Raw genomic sequence first — 15,478 nt, forward strand, 5'->3', positions numbered from 1 at the left:
AAATCTTTCACTAACAGTGAACGCCTGTGTTCGCATTGTAAGTGCTGGTGAAACAGACGGAGTGGAAGGAAAAAGCAATGTCATGTTCCGAATGTGGGATGAGCTCATCTCCAAAGCAATATGAAGGTGGTGAGTGGACACTTCAGTGGACACCTCTCAGAGAAAACTTTTCCACCGAAGCAGGCTCATTTGTTGCAGTAATTAATTGGTTTCAGTTTACATATGTTTGACATGACATAATTGACATATGACAGGACATAATTCATTGATGGATAAAGGAGTGGAAGAGCGTCCTGTTGCACTTCACTGCGACCAGCCGCGACAAAATATGTAAACCAAGTAATTACAGCAACAAATGACCTGCTTCAGTTGCAGATTTTTCTCTGAAAGGTGTCCACTGATAGTCCCAATGGGTCCCATTTTAACGCCGACAGCGCCCTGATTTAGAAGTGATTTTTTTTTACGAAACTCATCTGAATCTTTATTTAAATGATGAGCGCCTCCCACTCATTCACACGGTGCGCAGCTTGTAGGTGGTATCAGACAGATAACTGTAAAACAACAAAGTTTGTCGATTGGTGCACCCGTTAGCGAATTATTCAGCCCAGGGATTTAACTGAAACACCCGGTATATCGCTGACTACCGCGAATCGAAGGGAAAAAAATGAAAACATGTTCGAGAGGATGGGTTTGGTCGTGGGTTTGGTCAGCTGTGTTCAGCTCAACGAACAAAAAAATAGTAATGACAAAGTGGATACCTACCCAGAATTTCACCGAACTGTAGGGCTCATACGAACACTGTTCGAGGTCGTTGAGAATCCACAAAAGCCGCGACCGGACTGACGATGCGCGACCCGTACCGCGGTTGGCTAGGGTGTACTCAAAAATGGCGGCTGTAGACTAGTTTCGGTTTCCGAACGTGTGGCGACGCGTTCGCATATGAGCGTACCTCGGACGCTCCGCGCGTCACTTTGCAGCTGTTCAACGATACATGCTCATCGCTGTTACAGCGTACAAATTCCACCGCGCAGCCCGTAACAGCTTCGCAATAAGCTGCTACGATATTTCAAGAAAATCCGATATTCATGTTTTTACGTTTTTTCAATACAGATACGAATCGAATATCGCAAATATTCGATTCACATTCGAAACTTCCAATATGCGCACACCTCTAATTCGTATAGCTTTATGCCCATGAAAGATCACTTCTAAAACTGCAAGTTTCTGCTCCACCTCACGTTTGCTCGCTCCAGGCTGTGGCTGAATTCTCCAAGACATAGATCGCACTTTTATGGCTGCTTGCCCATATGTATTCGCTTGTGACGCTGTAGGTGCTCACTTAGAACGAACTCTGCAGGGCAGACATCGCACTTGTATGGCTTCTCACCCATGTGCGTCCGTTTGTGATGTTGTAGGTACCTCATCTCTCTGAACTCTGCATGGCAGATATTGCACTTGTATGGCATGAGGCCCGTGTGTGCTCGCTTATGAGACCGTAGATACCCGCTCCGGCTGAACTCCGCAGGGCAGACATCGCACTTGAAGGGCTTCTCACCCGTGTGTGTCCGCTTGTGATCCTGTAGGGACGTGCTCTGGCTGAACTCCGCAGGACAGGCATCGCACTTGTATGGCTTCTCACCCGTGTGTGTCCGCTTGTGATACTCTAGATGCCCGCTCCGGCTGAATGCCGCAGGACAGACATCGCACTTGTATGGCTTCTCGCTCGTATGTATTCGCTTGTGAAACTGCAGGTGTCCGCTCTGGCTGAACTCCGCTGGGCAGATGTCACACTTATATGGCTTCTCACCCGTGTGTCTACGCTTGTGATCCCGTAGGGACCTGCTCTGGCTGAACTCTGCAGGGCAGAAATCGCACTTGAATGGCTTCTCGCCCGTGTGCGTCCGCTTGTGAACCAGCAGATTCCCGCTCCGGCTGAACTCAGCAGGACAGACGTCACACTTGTATGGCTTCTCCCCTGTGTGTGTACGCTTGTGAAACTGCAGTTGTCCGCCCTGGCTGAACTCTGCTGGACAGATGTCGCACTTGTATGGCTTCTCCCCTGTGTGTGTACGCTTGTGAAACTGCAGTTGTCCGCCCTGGCTGAACTCTGCTGGACAGATGTCGCACTTGTATGGCTTTTCACCCGTGTGAGTCCGCTTGTGGCCCTGTAGGTGCCCGCTCTGGCTGAACTCCGCAGGGCAGACATCGCACTTGTATGGCTTCTTGCCGGTGTGTGTACGCTTGTGATACTCTAGATGCCCGCTCCGGCTGAATGCCGCAGGGCAAACATCGCACTTGAATGGCTTCTCGCCCGTATGTATTCGCCTGTGAAACTGCAGGTATCCGCTCTGGCTGAACTCCGCTGGGCAGATGTCACACTTATATGGCTTCTCACCCGTGTGTCTACGCTTGTGATCCCGTAGGGACCTGCTCTGGCTGAACTCTGCAGGGCAGAAATCGCACTTGAATGGCTTCTCGCCCGTGTGCGTCCGCTTGTGGACCCGCAGATTCCCGCTCCGGCTGAACTCAGCAGGACAGACGTCGCACCTGTATGGCTTCTCCCCTGTGTGTGTCCGCTTGTGAACCTGCAGTTGTCCGCCCTGGCTGAACTCTGCTGGGCAGATGTCGCACTTGTATGGCTTTTCACCCGTGTGAGTCCGCTTGTGGCCCTGTAGGTGCCCACTCCGGCTGAACTCCGCTGGGCAGATATCGCACTTGTATGGCTTCTCACCGGTGTGTGTCCGCTTGTGATACTCTAGATGCCCGCTCCGGCTGAATGCCGAAGGACAGACACCACACTTGTACGGCTTCTCGCCCGTGTGTGTCCGCTTGTGGTCTCGTAGATGGCCGCTTCGGATGAACGCCGCAGGGCAAACATCGCACTTGTATGGCTTCTCGCCCGTGTGTCTCCGCTTGTGAAGACGTAGGCTCCCGCTGCTGCTGAACTCCGCAGGGCAGACATCGCACTTGTATGGCTTCTCCCCCGTGTGTGTCCGCTTGTGAAGCCGTAGATGCGCATTCCGGCTGAACTCCGCAGGACAGAGATCGCACTTCCATGGATTCTCGCCAATGTGCATCCTCTTGTGGCGCTGCAGGTGCGTGCTCTGGGTGAACTCTGCAGGACAGAGATCACACTTGTATGTCTTATCGTCAGTACGCTTTGATACGTGGTTCTCGTGACTCACAGACTGCGAGAATGCAGAGGAACAGGTGTCACATCCAAAACCCTCCTCTCTCATCTCAACATCAGGCGGAGTAGTGGGACGCTCTTCAGACTGACTGTGACAGTGTGCAAACGTGTGGCATTGTAGGCTGGCTTTGGACGTGCATGCAAGTCCACATGACTTGGTCTGATCTGGAGGTTGTTCCGTGGGTCGACCATCCATAGTGCCAAGTTCAGTGTTGTGGAATCGCGGTTCAACTGTCGTTGTGCTGATCTTGAGTTGTGCATTTGAAAAAGTGCTGCCTGAACATGCTTGGTCACAAGTGCCTCTAGGCTGGTTCTTAATATGGAGCATGCCGGTGCTTTCTCTTGCTCCTGAAATTTCAAAAATGTAACATTAAGGGGGTGCAACACCCTCCTGGCACAATGGCATTCCTCATGCATTTTTCAAACAGCATGGCTCCGCAAGAAATTGCTCAATTTGCATAAAATAGGTCTTGAATTGAAGATCTCAATGGGTTCTAGTACTTAATGGTGCCAGAAATGCATCTTTTATGTTGGAAATTTTGACCCGCTGGGATTTTGGCTGTGCGCGGTGGTGCCATCTATCTGCATGCCACAGAAATCTGCACAAGTGGGAAAAACCGGATGAATTGTCACAATCTGTCTTTTCGCATGTGATAATAAATGAAGTGTGGACGTGCAGCTGTCGCTCGTTATCTCGGAATCCTTCGTTCCGTGGTTGTGCTGTCCCTGCAAGTCACGGTTTTTCGCATAGCAGGAAACCTGTCTGCGGAAAACGGAAGAGACGCAAAGAACAAGCCCTGAAATTCTACAAGAGAAGGCATCTGGATAATCTTTGTTGTACCAGACTCTCACGAATCAAGCAATCTTTCATCAAGAGCTAGCAGAAGCGACAGTACGCAAGACGTGTCTGCAAGAACGTCCGGAAACAGACCCTGCGTTGTTGAAGGGCGAAGCATTGTGGACAATATGCACTTGTTCAACTAATATCAAGCTCTGAGAATCCACAGCCCATTCAACTGTACACTTGCTGTCATGAAGATAATGTCAGAGAACAGAAATGGATTGCGGAGCAAAATTATGCTGCAATGCAAAATGTGCTTGCTGAAGGCCGTTATAGCTACTGAGGGCCAACCAGATATCATGTCTGATCGTATGGACGTGAACAGGGTAGCTGTATCCAGTGTGCTATCCACTAGAGCTGGGTATACTTTGAGCGGTTCTATAATGATTAGCTCCATCGAGAGCTTGTTGACCCACGCATACCACGCAGTATGCCCATCAGGGACCCTGACTACAAGAAGAAATAGAACACGCAGGAGAGGTCTTCGTAGTGCAACCATTTCGTCAGACTGTGTATATTCATACTGTTGTGCATGGTATATCCACTACAATTCCCTTTCCGTCACACAGCTCTGCATTGCTGTGCTTGCAGTTGACCCCAATGTGGCCTTCATCATCTAATCCTAGTTATCGGACCCAGTGGCCGAAGCCTCTGCTCCGCCTGCGTTGTCATGACGAACATGAGCACATTCCCGTGGAGCGTGGACAGCGTCACACAGAGGGACACTGCCCCCTAGCTGACTTATCATTATCACAGGAAGCTTAACTCATGTATGCTTGTGTGTCCGTGGTTCTCCTGGTGTCCATTTGGTACTGTTTATTGAGGAAGCTTATCTCTTGTATTCATCTTTTAGACTGCCCTCTGAACCCTTGTGCGAACAAACTCAGTTCAGCCACAGGTGTCTCCGATTCTCATAATCAGCTGTTCGTTTTTTATCTACACATATTTGAGCTCTTCTTAGTCGGTATGCCGCTTAACTAAAATATGCGCATCCCGCACAACGCTGTAGCTGGTCAGCTTATTGCCCAATCCCATTTGTGTGCGGCAGTCGCATCCTGTCATAGACAACACTCAAACGTTACGTTGTCTTGAACTGTCCTTGCGGATTAGGACGTGCTGTATGCGTGAGTGCTTATGCGTGAGTTTCAGTGAAATAACACGGCGTTCACATGCCTGCTTAGTTTTCTTTTCATGGGGAAAAATACTACAGGGAACGGTACCACTAATGTGCCATAGGTGGCAGTTCTACAATTTCGATGTTCTGCATTCTGTGTACTAAGACATCTGGCAGCGAACAGTTTGGCTGACAGTTAAAACATTGGTGTAGAACGTGGCCTAGAACTTGGTATAGAACTTCGCGTACGCCAGATCGCCCTTCTCCAGCTGAGGGAACGGAGGGACTTGTTGTAAGCACGATGGCCGATGGTCAGCGTCCGCGTCTCATTGGTCACCATTTGTGCACTGAGCTCGCCTTAGGAATTCCAGTGCACAACTGTTGATGCATGCCACCTCGTTACAAAAGCATCTGGCTATCAAGTCATCCGGTTGTTACAGTCTACCCTTGATGCCCACCACCGCCGACGCCCCCGCACACTGTACAATCCACCACAAGCACTGTACCACTGGCACTGTGCTCGTGAAGGTAACTGCCGCCGCTGTCATATGCAGCTTCATTCCCTTCTGTTTAGACTTTGTGTACAAATATGAGTGTCGAACTTGTGGCGTCAGCGTAAGTGAGTCGACAACAGCACTGTCAACTATACTGAGACACCCATCACTGTTCAGGTGATCAGATGCCGTCAAAACTGAGAATGAACTCCATGTAAGACCGCACTGCCGACTACACAACTTGGCTCGTCTTTACCGATCACACTGAACCAAAAATACAGCATTATATGTGCCAGTGTCAAAGCACCGTGATATCGCAGAACAGTCCACAATAATTTTACAGGGCAGTGCACTGATAACCTGGGGCTGACGATGGTGCAGCAATTTTGCTGTTCATGAAATGATCCCGATGATTCCGAATACACAGAAGCACATGTGAGCTTGCCATGAATTTCATGAAGTCATTGGAGCACCCGCAAGCCATACCACTCCATTGCTTTCTCAATAGGCCAGCAACTGTTTTTCAAATTAATCTAGAAGGTCTGCGTATGGCGGGCTAGTCCTTCTAGCCCGCCATAGTCTGCGCAATCAGCTACTGTCCTTTCTTCTTCTTCTTCTCTTTTTCTTGTTCCTCCGCGATTCCACAACGAGTGTTGGAAACATTTGGTGTGTTCGCGAGGTTCTGTTGAACGAAATTGTCGGTCCGTCTGCTATCACACGCACAAATAACAGATAACATGCGGACGCTGTTCTCAAGGTGATAAAGGCAAGCTAGAGGTCGAAGGTAAACGAACAAAGCAAGAGGGAAAGAGTGGGTTGTAATCCTTTCCGCCGATATGGTGGATCAGACGCGTAATGTAACATGTAACCGTCTGCCGCCGTAGTACCAGGAGCCTCCGCAGTGAACGCTAGGTAATCAATTAGATCGTCCTGCGCTCCATCTATTGAGCGGAATTGACGATACGCGGAGGGTGTTGCACCCCCTTAAGAGGGCATACCAGCGCAGGTGCATCTCAGAATCACAATAGACCTCTCCCTGTTTGTAAAGAAATAACGTCATAGTGTTCGACAGTGCCACCAATTTGGTGGACATGAACTACGCTCGAAGCTAGAGGCGAACAAGGTCGCGCCCGAAGGCCACAGTCTCGAGGGTCCCCGGAAGGGCACGACCTTTGGTTCTACTTTTCTTTCAACAGGAGGCAGCGAACAAGTGCCCATTCCTGGAACCCAGCCGTTCCTATTTGTTTCGGTTTCAGTCTGTCTACCAACGTCGTGCTGACGTTTCTCGAGTAGAGGTCTATTGTTAAAAAAACGCTAGATGGTACCACGTTCGCCTTGCCTTGTCAGGCTGTCCTCGTCGGACTCCTCAAACAATCCCTACTGTACATGATTGAGGCTGCAGGATTAAAGGCACACTGTAAAGCAGCAAAAATGTTCCAAAAGCCGGGATTCATCACGAGTATAGAAAGGGGATACACCGACTTGACAAAACAACAGAAAACAATTTAGTTTGGACGTTGCTCCCATGTGGGGGAGGAAATGTTCTGAATTAAATTGTTTTGTGTTGTTCTGTCGCGTCGGTGTATACGCTTTCTATACTTGTAAAGCAGCGGGCATACAATTTCATACTGCTGGCTCAGTTGACACCCTGGCTGCCCAGAATACAAAACGCCATAAATTTCGTTCACCCCGTAGTTGATTCTGATTTGATATTACGGGCAGCCCAGCGTCCAATACCGGATACGAACTCCGCAGCTCACGCCATGTAGGGAGGCGAACATAAACGTGCCAATAACAATGGCAGCGTATACAGCATAGACCAGTGCGCCGCCGCGGCCATTTCTCCGCGCGCGTTCCGTGTCCCGATCGGTTCCGCTGCGGAGCGGGAAGCTCAAAGTGGTTTCACGCACTTCTGCCGGTCTTGGCCTTGCGAGTATTGAACTGTCATGGCATCAGGGACTGGATCTCCGTTTTTGAAGCGCGTGTCGTTGTTCTCTGTTGATAAGAACTCAAGTGCATTTAAAACGAGCGCGGTGTGGCGTTACGTTGGCATCTTAGTTTTGCAAGACGATGACAAGAAGCGGAAGGTTGTTTCTGATTTCTTCTACGATGAGTGTCTGACAAACGCAAAAGAGAAGGATGGAGATAAGCCCTTCGATAAGTGAGTATGTTGGTACATGAAAATCTTCTCCCAGTTGCCGAACGAATGCAAAACATTGGTAAAAGGAGACGTGTAAAAAACGCTCGAGCTTCGTGGCTCTCATTATTTTTATTTATGTTTTCATTTATATACGATAGTATTAGGTTGATCCCCATGGGCACCGCGAATGGGTGCAATGGGGGCCGTTGCCCCTCCTCCCGCTGGCCGGGTTGGTTTTTGTGCATGACAACTATGCCCTCTGTAAAAATTCCCTCTGATGGTACAACGCGTGTGCAACCATGTTACTATGCATAGATAACCGGCTTCCACGGCTTGTTCTAGTCAAAATGTGATCGAAGTAGATCTATTGTCTGTGATAAATTTGTTACGGTTATACTTTTTTGTCTTCAAATAAAAAGTGAAACCTTTTTAGGATGTGGTTTGGACTGTAGTCTAAACAGTATACATCTCGCAGGCCACCAGCGCTTGCGTACGCTTGTGGACGGCTTACGCGTTTTCGCCCTCGCGCGGCTGACGCCGCCGGCGGCCAAAGTCGCATCGGCGCACAGGTCTAATACAGCACAGGGGGTGACACAAACCCTCCATCGTTGTAACTACCCTCAAGCGGGTGCTTTTGGCAAAACTGCCATCTTGTCCTGGTCGCAACGTCATTTTGAAGTCATGTGACTTTGTTGACATGTCGTTTTGGCGCTTACCGACATATTTCCTCGTCATAAAACCAAGATGTGGACGTATTTCGCCAGCGCAAACTAGACGGTGCTTCTTCTGCGACGTTGTATCCCATTTCTCTCAGCATCGGCTCAGTGAGTCTTAACGCGCGGTCACCATCACATCTTTTGAAATCGTCAAAGTACGAGCCCTTATGAGCGAAACTGCGCGTTTTACTACGAGATTATCGGATAAAAGTAATTACCGTGACCCGAAGGCATCTGACGCAGAAACAACAACCGCAAAGAATGACCAAAAAAGAATGACCTCTTTTAGCATGTGCTCGACAAGTTCTGTGCGGTGATTCACTGCCGGTGGTTTCGATATCTGTTGCTGATGTTCTTTCAGTCTCGTGGCTTTCTTTTTTCCAGTTTCTCCCACGTAGCAGGCACTGCATTGTTCATATTCCAACCTGTATACAACATCAGATTCTTCCATGTGTAGCACAGGGTCTTTGGGGTGGCATAAAATATTATATAGTGTTTTGATGGGTTTAAAAGCTGTGTGTATGCCAAGTGGTTTTAAAATTCTTCAAGTTTGACAACCGCCCGGGTGTACAAACAAACAGTAGGCTGCCCGATGGGGAGCCCAGTTTCCGTTTCGGCTGCTAATTTAGTCATTGAATACACTGAACAGCATGTTTTTAATCCTGACAATGTCACTGTTAAATTTTATAAACGTTACGTTGACGATACTTTTGTTGTTTTAAAACGCGAGGATGTCACTTCACTTTAATCACTGGCATTTTTTTTAACCAAGTGGTTAATAAGCATATTAAAATGCACCATGCGAAGTAATACCGTCAACAGGTGCATAAATATCGCAGAATTCGATTTTGAAAATCGCGACCGTGCGCAACGGTGGCAATACCCGGAGCGAGCCGTCGAGCCGCTTGCGTCATTTTGACGTCAGAAAGGTGGAGCCCCTGATTGGTTTCGAAGAACGTTGTCTGCTATTTTTCACTCAGAACCCCGCTGCAACGGTGGACGACGTTTCTTTTGCTTTTTCTTTGTCAGTTTTTTTTTTTTTTTTTTGTTTATCAGATACAGTAAACGAAGACTGGTCTACAGACACTGTTCAAGGTTAGACCGTGAGATTGTAGAGGCCTCCTCATTGAACTCCCCGAGCGAAGTCAACCGAAAATCGGTCAACCTCTCCCCGCTTGACCGCTATTTTTCCCTAAAGCGACCTTCCGGAGTAGGTGGATTATGAAAATAAACTTCAGGTGCCAGTTGAACGCTGTTCTGTCCGTGTCTGTGTTTTGTATGCTGTTCGTTATCGTGGTGACTGTTTCTTGTTGTGTTGTTGGTGGCAATACGTATAAACACAGTGCGGCACTAAGCGCTGCTTCACTTCACGCCTCGAAATGATCGCTGCATGGCTATGACCACTAATTCCCTCCGCTATGTCATTATATCAATATACGCTATATCACTAATTCGCTATGATCACTAGTGCCCGTCACTTTGACTAGCAACTTTGTTAGTCATTCAGTTAATTCCTTATTCAGCTGGAGGAGTGTTCTTGCCCACACGTTGTCAGATACAATCCAGTGAAATCTATCGCAATATGCCGTCGCCGGCACATCGTGGCATCAGGAGTTGAACATTCATTGCCTGAGTTACACACCAACATAGCCAAGCAGTGTCATAAGACCACCACAATTTATGGTCAACTTACCAACCATCGAGCTAAACGAGAATTGGCCGATGCAGACTACAAATGTGGACGACGCAGACACGCAAGTTTGAGTTCATCCGTGCTCGGCGGCATTTGTTTTGTCACCATATAGTGCATCAGTTTTATCCACCCTATAGTGACCGACAACGCCGGTTAAGTTTGCGTCCGACGACATATCAGCGTGCACTGAAACAACACGTGACTAGTGTAAATTTTAGCTGACTATAAAATGCACATGTTGCGCGCGGAAAACTGCCAACGGTAAACTGTGACTAACCCACCCATAATATTGCAAGCACACAACTAACCAACCAACATGCCGCCCTGCTAAGCCAAATGGCTTCTAAATGTGTCTTTCGTTCGCTAAGGCGACTTGAACACATATAGAAAATTCCTGAATTTGAGTGGTTAAATAGTGATGTTATGTTCTTAATCGCGGCATAACATCTTACGAAGCAGCATTTCCCTTTTTCCTTGTTTCCAGAACATGAATTTCGAGAAGGGGGTTTCACGACCATGAATATCGAGGTCCTCCCTTATTCATCCCTTGACAGAGAGAAAGCAGGGTGAAAGAAAACGGAAAGACAGAAAAGAAAACCAGTCAGCACTGACCCGGATAGAAGCGCGGTCGTAGCTTTCAACTTTTATTACGTCACCAATGACGTTTTTTTCTTTCTCCTCCTCGTTTGACCCGGAGGAGCGAGTCGAGTGGGAACACGCGCGGCGATGTTCAAGTGTCTTTTTTTCTACGAAAAACATCGCGCACAGAGAAAATTTTCGTGTTAATCATCAAGTTAAGTTACCTGCTTCCACAACGCGTTCGGAACGGAAATTTTTTTAGATGGCTTTCAGAGCTCCTTTAAAGGGTCTCTGACCACAACCTGGTCAATGTCTTTGTTTGTATGGATAACGAACCTACATGGTGCCTCAAAGTTACAACTGAAACGTTTCGTCTTTGCGGAGCCGCCAACTATTTCAAACAAGGAGCCGAAAGGCGGTTTCGATGTCTGCCCTCAACTCGTGCGATTAGTGCAAAACTCTAGCTATTATGCAGTGGTTTTCCCATGTGTATGACATCCATCAAACGCCCGCGACGTTTACTGGTGGAAAGCCCACACCGGAAGTTCGGGTGGCTTCCGCAACTGCCGTATTGCCGGGCGCTTTTTCAATATGGACGTGGAAGCACAGCGGAGTCGACAAGTCAACTTTTCAGCTACCTTTCAGCAGCTAAGAGGGACCTGCTACGTGCAGCAGAGTTTGGAGGCCTTGCTTTTGAAATGTTGAGCCGCGAATCGACTTCAGCATGAAGAGGAAGTTCCCACGACAGACTGTTAGATGAGCTTTCAGCATCCATCATGATGAAGCCCATGAACAGTTTGTGTAAATTTCGTGTCTGACGGCGCCGTGTAAGGGGGCCGGAGTGGTTCATGCATAATAATGCCGAAAGAAGTTGAGTGCTTATGTTGCCAGGAGCTGCTCTTAGAGCAGCATATTTAAGACTTAGGGCAGCACGAACCTAGCGCTCATATTCACAAGTAAGAAGCGTGTCTCATGCACAATCATGCTGGTTGGTTTCAATACAAAATAGTTATTCTGAACTTCTCGTTATTGTTCATCACTTATTCAGAAAGAGTGCAGCTGAATTAATACTCGGCATCCCACTAGCTTTAGCTTTGTTCAAAGCTTGCGTGTCTCGTACAGGAAATACGTAGATACACTACATACCAACAGTTCGTGAGATGGGTGTTGCACAAACTTGAAAAAAAAAAACAAGATAATCGTTATACCAGTCTGCGCGGTGAACAGGATACGCAAAGCCTTTCCCATAGTAACTACTACATGCTTTAAAATACCCAAGATACTAGGTGGAAGTACCCCCTACATGGGGTGCCCTTGCAATTTCAGCTGTAGACACATGTCGGTAATGATGTAACTATAATAATGACCCCCTCCCCCTCAACTTTTTTCAACACCCCTCCATGCTTGGGGTTCTGGATAAACCATTGTGCTGATCCCTGGCACAAAGCACAATCTCATCAGCCTGCTCCGCCTGCTAAGAATTACATTGGGCTCTCAATTCCACAAGACACAAATCCAATCCTGTTCTGACGCATCCTTTTGTCCACCCATTCAGTCAGTATGTCGTAAGTGTTGTTCAAACTCTTACTGTCTGATAGCACCCAAATAGTATTGTTTAAGCACCTCAAGTATTTTAATCATCGTTATGTGGAAGTAAATCAGACTGTTATGCAGGTTACCCTGTGTGTGACCATCCGGTTCCTGCTCTCAGTCCTCCAGAAGTGCTCACTACACAAGTTAACTATCGAAAACCTCAATCTTCCTTTTGTGTGCAAAGTGCGCACCCAGTTAGAGTAGGATGTAGACCTTGAGGAACCAAGCTTTGTATCTTGTGCTGCTCAAATAGGCATGTTGTAGTCAAAGATGATGTAACATGCAATGTGGTTCATATAGTTTATTGTGGCACTCAGATAATACCTTCATAATATGTCTGCAGAGATTGTTCCAAAATAGCATATGTGATGCAGCATCATACATTATTGGGCTTCTGGTAAAAATCATGATTCACCTGATACAGACGGCAGCCTTTGTAACGGTGTCTGACACATTTTTTGCAACCACTGTTTTAAAATATGCATTAAAAATGCTCCAACTACGAAGGTATCACGAAGTTCTTCATTTCATTTGTTTACTGTAAAGACCCTTGTGAAGGGATTTACATAAAGGGGGGAGGTTTTTATCCAAAAAAGACATACCAAAATGATGTACACAAAAATACACAAAATTCGTTCACTCACCACAAAGAATTCATTCAATCTGAAAATGATCATAGCACTTGGAAATAAATGACAATATATTTTGTTCTGATGTTATGTGGGCAGGAAGGTCATTCCAGTTTGACACCATCAGCTGGTGCAGAGAGTAGAGGAATTTTTTCGTTTGTGTAGGTGGAGCAAGTACTTTGGGAGGGTCATCAAGTCTTGGAAGTAACTTGTGAGGGGATTGACAGTAAGTGGGGTGGGGAGGAGGGTGACCGTAATATAACTTATGAAAGAATGCCAGGCCTGATACCTGATCTGGTAATCAAAGGAGTAACAAAGGGTTGGGCTCTAATGGCTAAGACTCTGGAAAAAGGATGATAATCACGAGCAACAAACCGTGCTGTTCTGTACAAATTCTACTCTGTCGATTAAGAGATGTTGGGATGGGTTCCAGATTGCAGAGGCATATCAGAGTTCTTTTGAACATAGCAGTTCATTTTCTGAGACTGGAACCCATAGAAAGGCATCAAGTGCGTAAGAAATGAATGATGAAAGAAGGCAGTCACTGGAAAGGTTAACCAGTAGTAGGACTTGAACCCACATCTTCTGCATTACCGATCCAGGGCTCTTACCAATTGAGCTAAGCTAACACACCTCTCCAGTGACTTCCAAGGGTGCGGATGTACCCTAGGAATAGGTTTATGGGCAAGAGAACATTAGTTACTGTTATTATACAGGCATAGCTCTCTGTCCAGTATAATCACCGCAGAGCACATTTGCAGGAACTCACAGGCACAAAACTTTTATAATAAATATGTAATATACTCAAACAGCTATTATACAGGGTGTCCACGCTAAGTGTGAACAGATTTTTAGAAAATATATCAATCACTTTTTCCGAGATGAAATCAATTGCAATATAGCATATGCTGAAGTGCACTCCCTAGGGAGGCATTAACAGACTCCTAAGGCAATGTCTTAATTTTTTTTTGAATAATTAACTTGTTAATTATAAAAGCTACGAAGTTGCTCCAATGAGAACATCTAATCTCTTCGGTCACCAGATACGAAAGCCGTTTTCAGAACAAAAATCCGTTTGATAGATCGTCCGCAAAAAAGTCGTGAAAGAACGCCATTTTTTTCTTTATTTTATTCATTGCGCATCTCTAGAGACGCGTCTTTCCTTCGAAGTGTTGAGGCATGCATTTTCGTATGTGAAGTTGCTTTTGTGTATTCTATTGGTAGCCACTGCGGAAAGGTCTCTCCAGCTTCTGGTCAGAGACCCTATAACAGCCTTCACCCTAACATACAGTTTACAATAGAGAAGGAGAATAACCATAGTCTTCTGGTTCTTGACATTTTAGTTACTCGTGACGAGTCAGGACGCATTAACACTTCTGTTTGCCGCAAACCATGTGACACTGGATCTGTCCTAGCCTTTTATTCATACCACGCACCTGAACACAAACGTGCTGTTGTCAGAAGCCATTACAAACGTCTAGATGCAGTTTCAAGCACTCGCCAAGCGAAACTGAACGTAAGCTATCAAGTGACATCCTCACCAAGAACCATTACCCTGTCGACTTCGTCAAAGTACCATTTCTAGAATGTCCGATGTTCATGAGAAGAACCCCACTCCTGAAAACATTGTAGGCATTCCCTATGTTTGGGCCTACCAGACGCTGTGCGAAGAATTTTAAAACCACTTGGCATACACACACTTTTAAACCCATCAAAACACTATATAATATTTTATGCCACCCCAAAGACCCTGTGCCCCACATAGAAGAATCTGGTGTTGTATACAGGTAGGAATATGAACAATCTAATGCCTGCTACGTGGGAGAAACTGGAAGAAAGAAAGCCACGAGACTGAAAGAACATCAGCAACAGATATCAAAATCACCGGCAGTGAATCACCGCTAAGAACTTGTTGAGCACATGCTAAAAACAGGTTGTTCTTTTGACTTTCCCAATGCAAAGACCGTGGCACACGAGCATAGATGGGGGGGTAAGAAAATTTTTTGGAATCTTGGCACATTCACCGTGATGATAACGCATGTAACAGTCACAAAGGGCCATTACCTAATTGCTACAAGGTCATGACTAAGCTATAAGTAGAACTCGCATTGCGTACCGTTCTTGTTTCATTTTGATGATGATGCCCAACAGGCATCGAAACGTCATATTACGTTTTGTTTCATTGTTGCATTAAGCCAGTGTGTGTAAGTTTTCCTCATGATGTCCCCTGGCTTTTGGTCTATCTTCAACGGAGCAATACATTGGATGCCACGCCTGTGGTATACAGCCACGTCTCTGAACCGCTACCGTGGTCACGTCGTACGTGGTGCATTTATGCGTGCGTGATTGTCACTGTGATTCCACTGACAGCTCTGTCACTCATTTCGATGATGTACCAATGTTCTTGCCTTTGGGAGAATACGTGTCGCTGACTATCTCGTTCGAAGAAACATTTAAAAAGAAGTGTTGTGGGCATATTGCCCAAAAAG

At 46.6% G+C, this 15,478-nt stretch overlaps 1 protein-coding gene across 7 annotated transcripts in view; it reads right to left on the reverse strand.

Annotated features, from left to right (window-relative positions):
- Positions 1 to 1,170: 1,170 nt before the first annotated feature.
- Positions 1,171 to 15,478, reverse strand: part of LOC135373415 (zinc finger protein 271-like) — a 31,482-nt gene continuing 17,174 nt past the window's right edge. For all 7 annotated transcript variants that reach the window (XM_064606630.1, XM_064606626.1, XM_064606631.1 and 4 more), the window contains one exon: positions 1,171 to 3,538. In XM_064606630.1, coding sequence (XP_064462700.1) covers positions 1,290 to 3,538 — 2,249 coding nt within the window. In that variant the 3' untranslated portion in view covers positions 1,171 to 1,289. The remainder of the gene's footprint in view (positions 3,539 to 15,478) is intronic.

The sequence above is a fragment of the Ornithodoros turicata genome, unplaced genomic scaffold (genome assembly GCF_037126465.1).
Source record: "Ornithodoros turicata isolate Travis unplaced genomic scaffold, ASM3712646v1 Chromosome24, whole genome shotgun sequence".
Lineage (NCBI taxonomy): Eukaryota > Metazoa > Arthropoda > Arachnida > Ixodida > Argasidae > Ornithodoros > Ornithodoros turicata.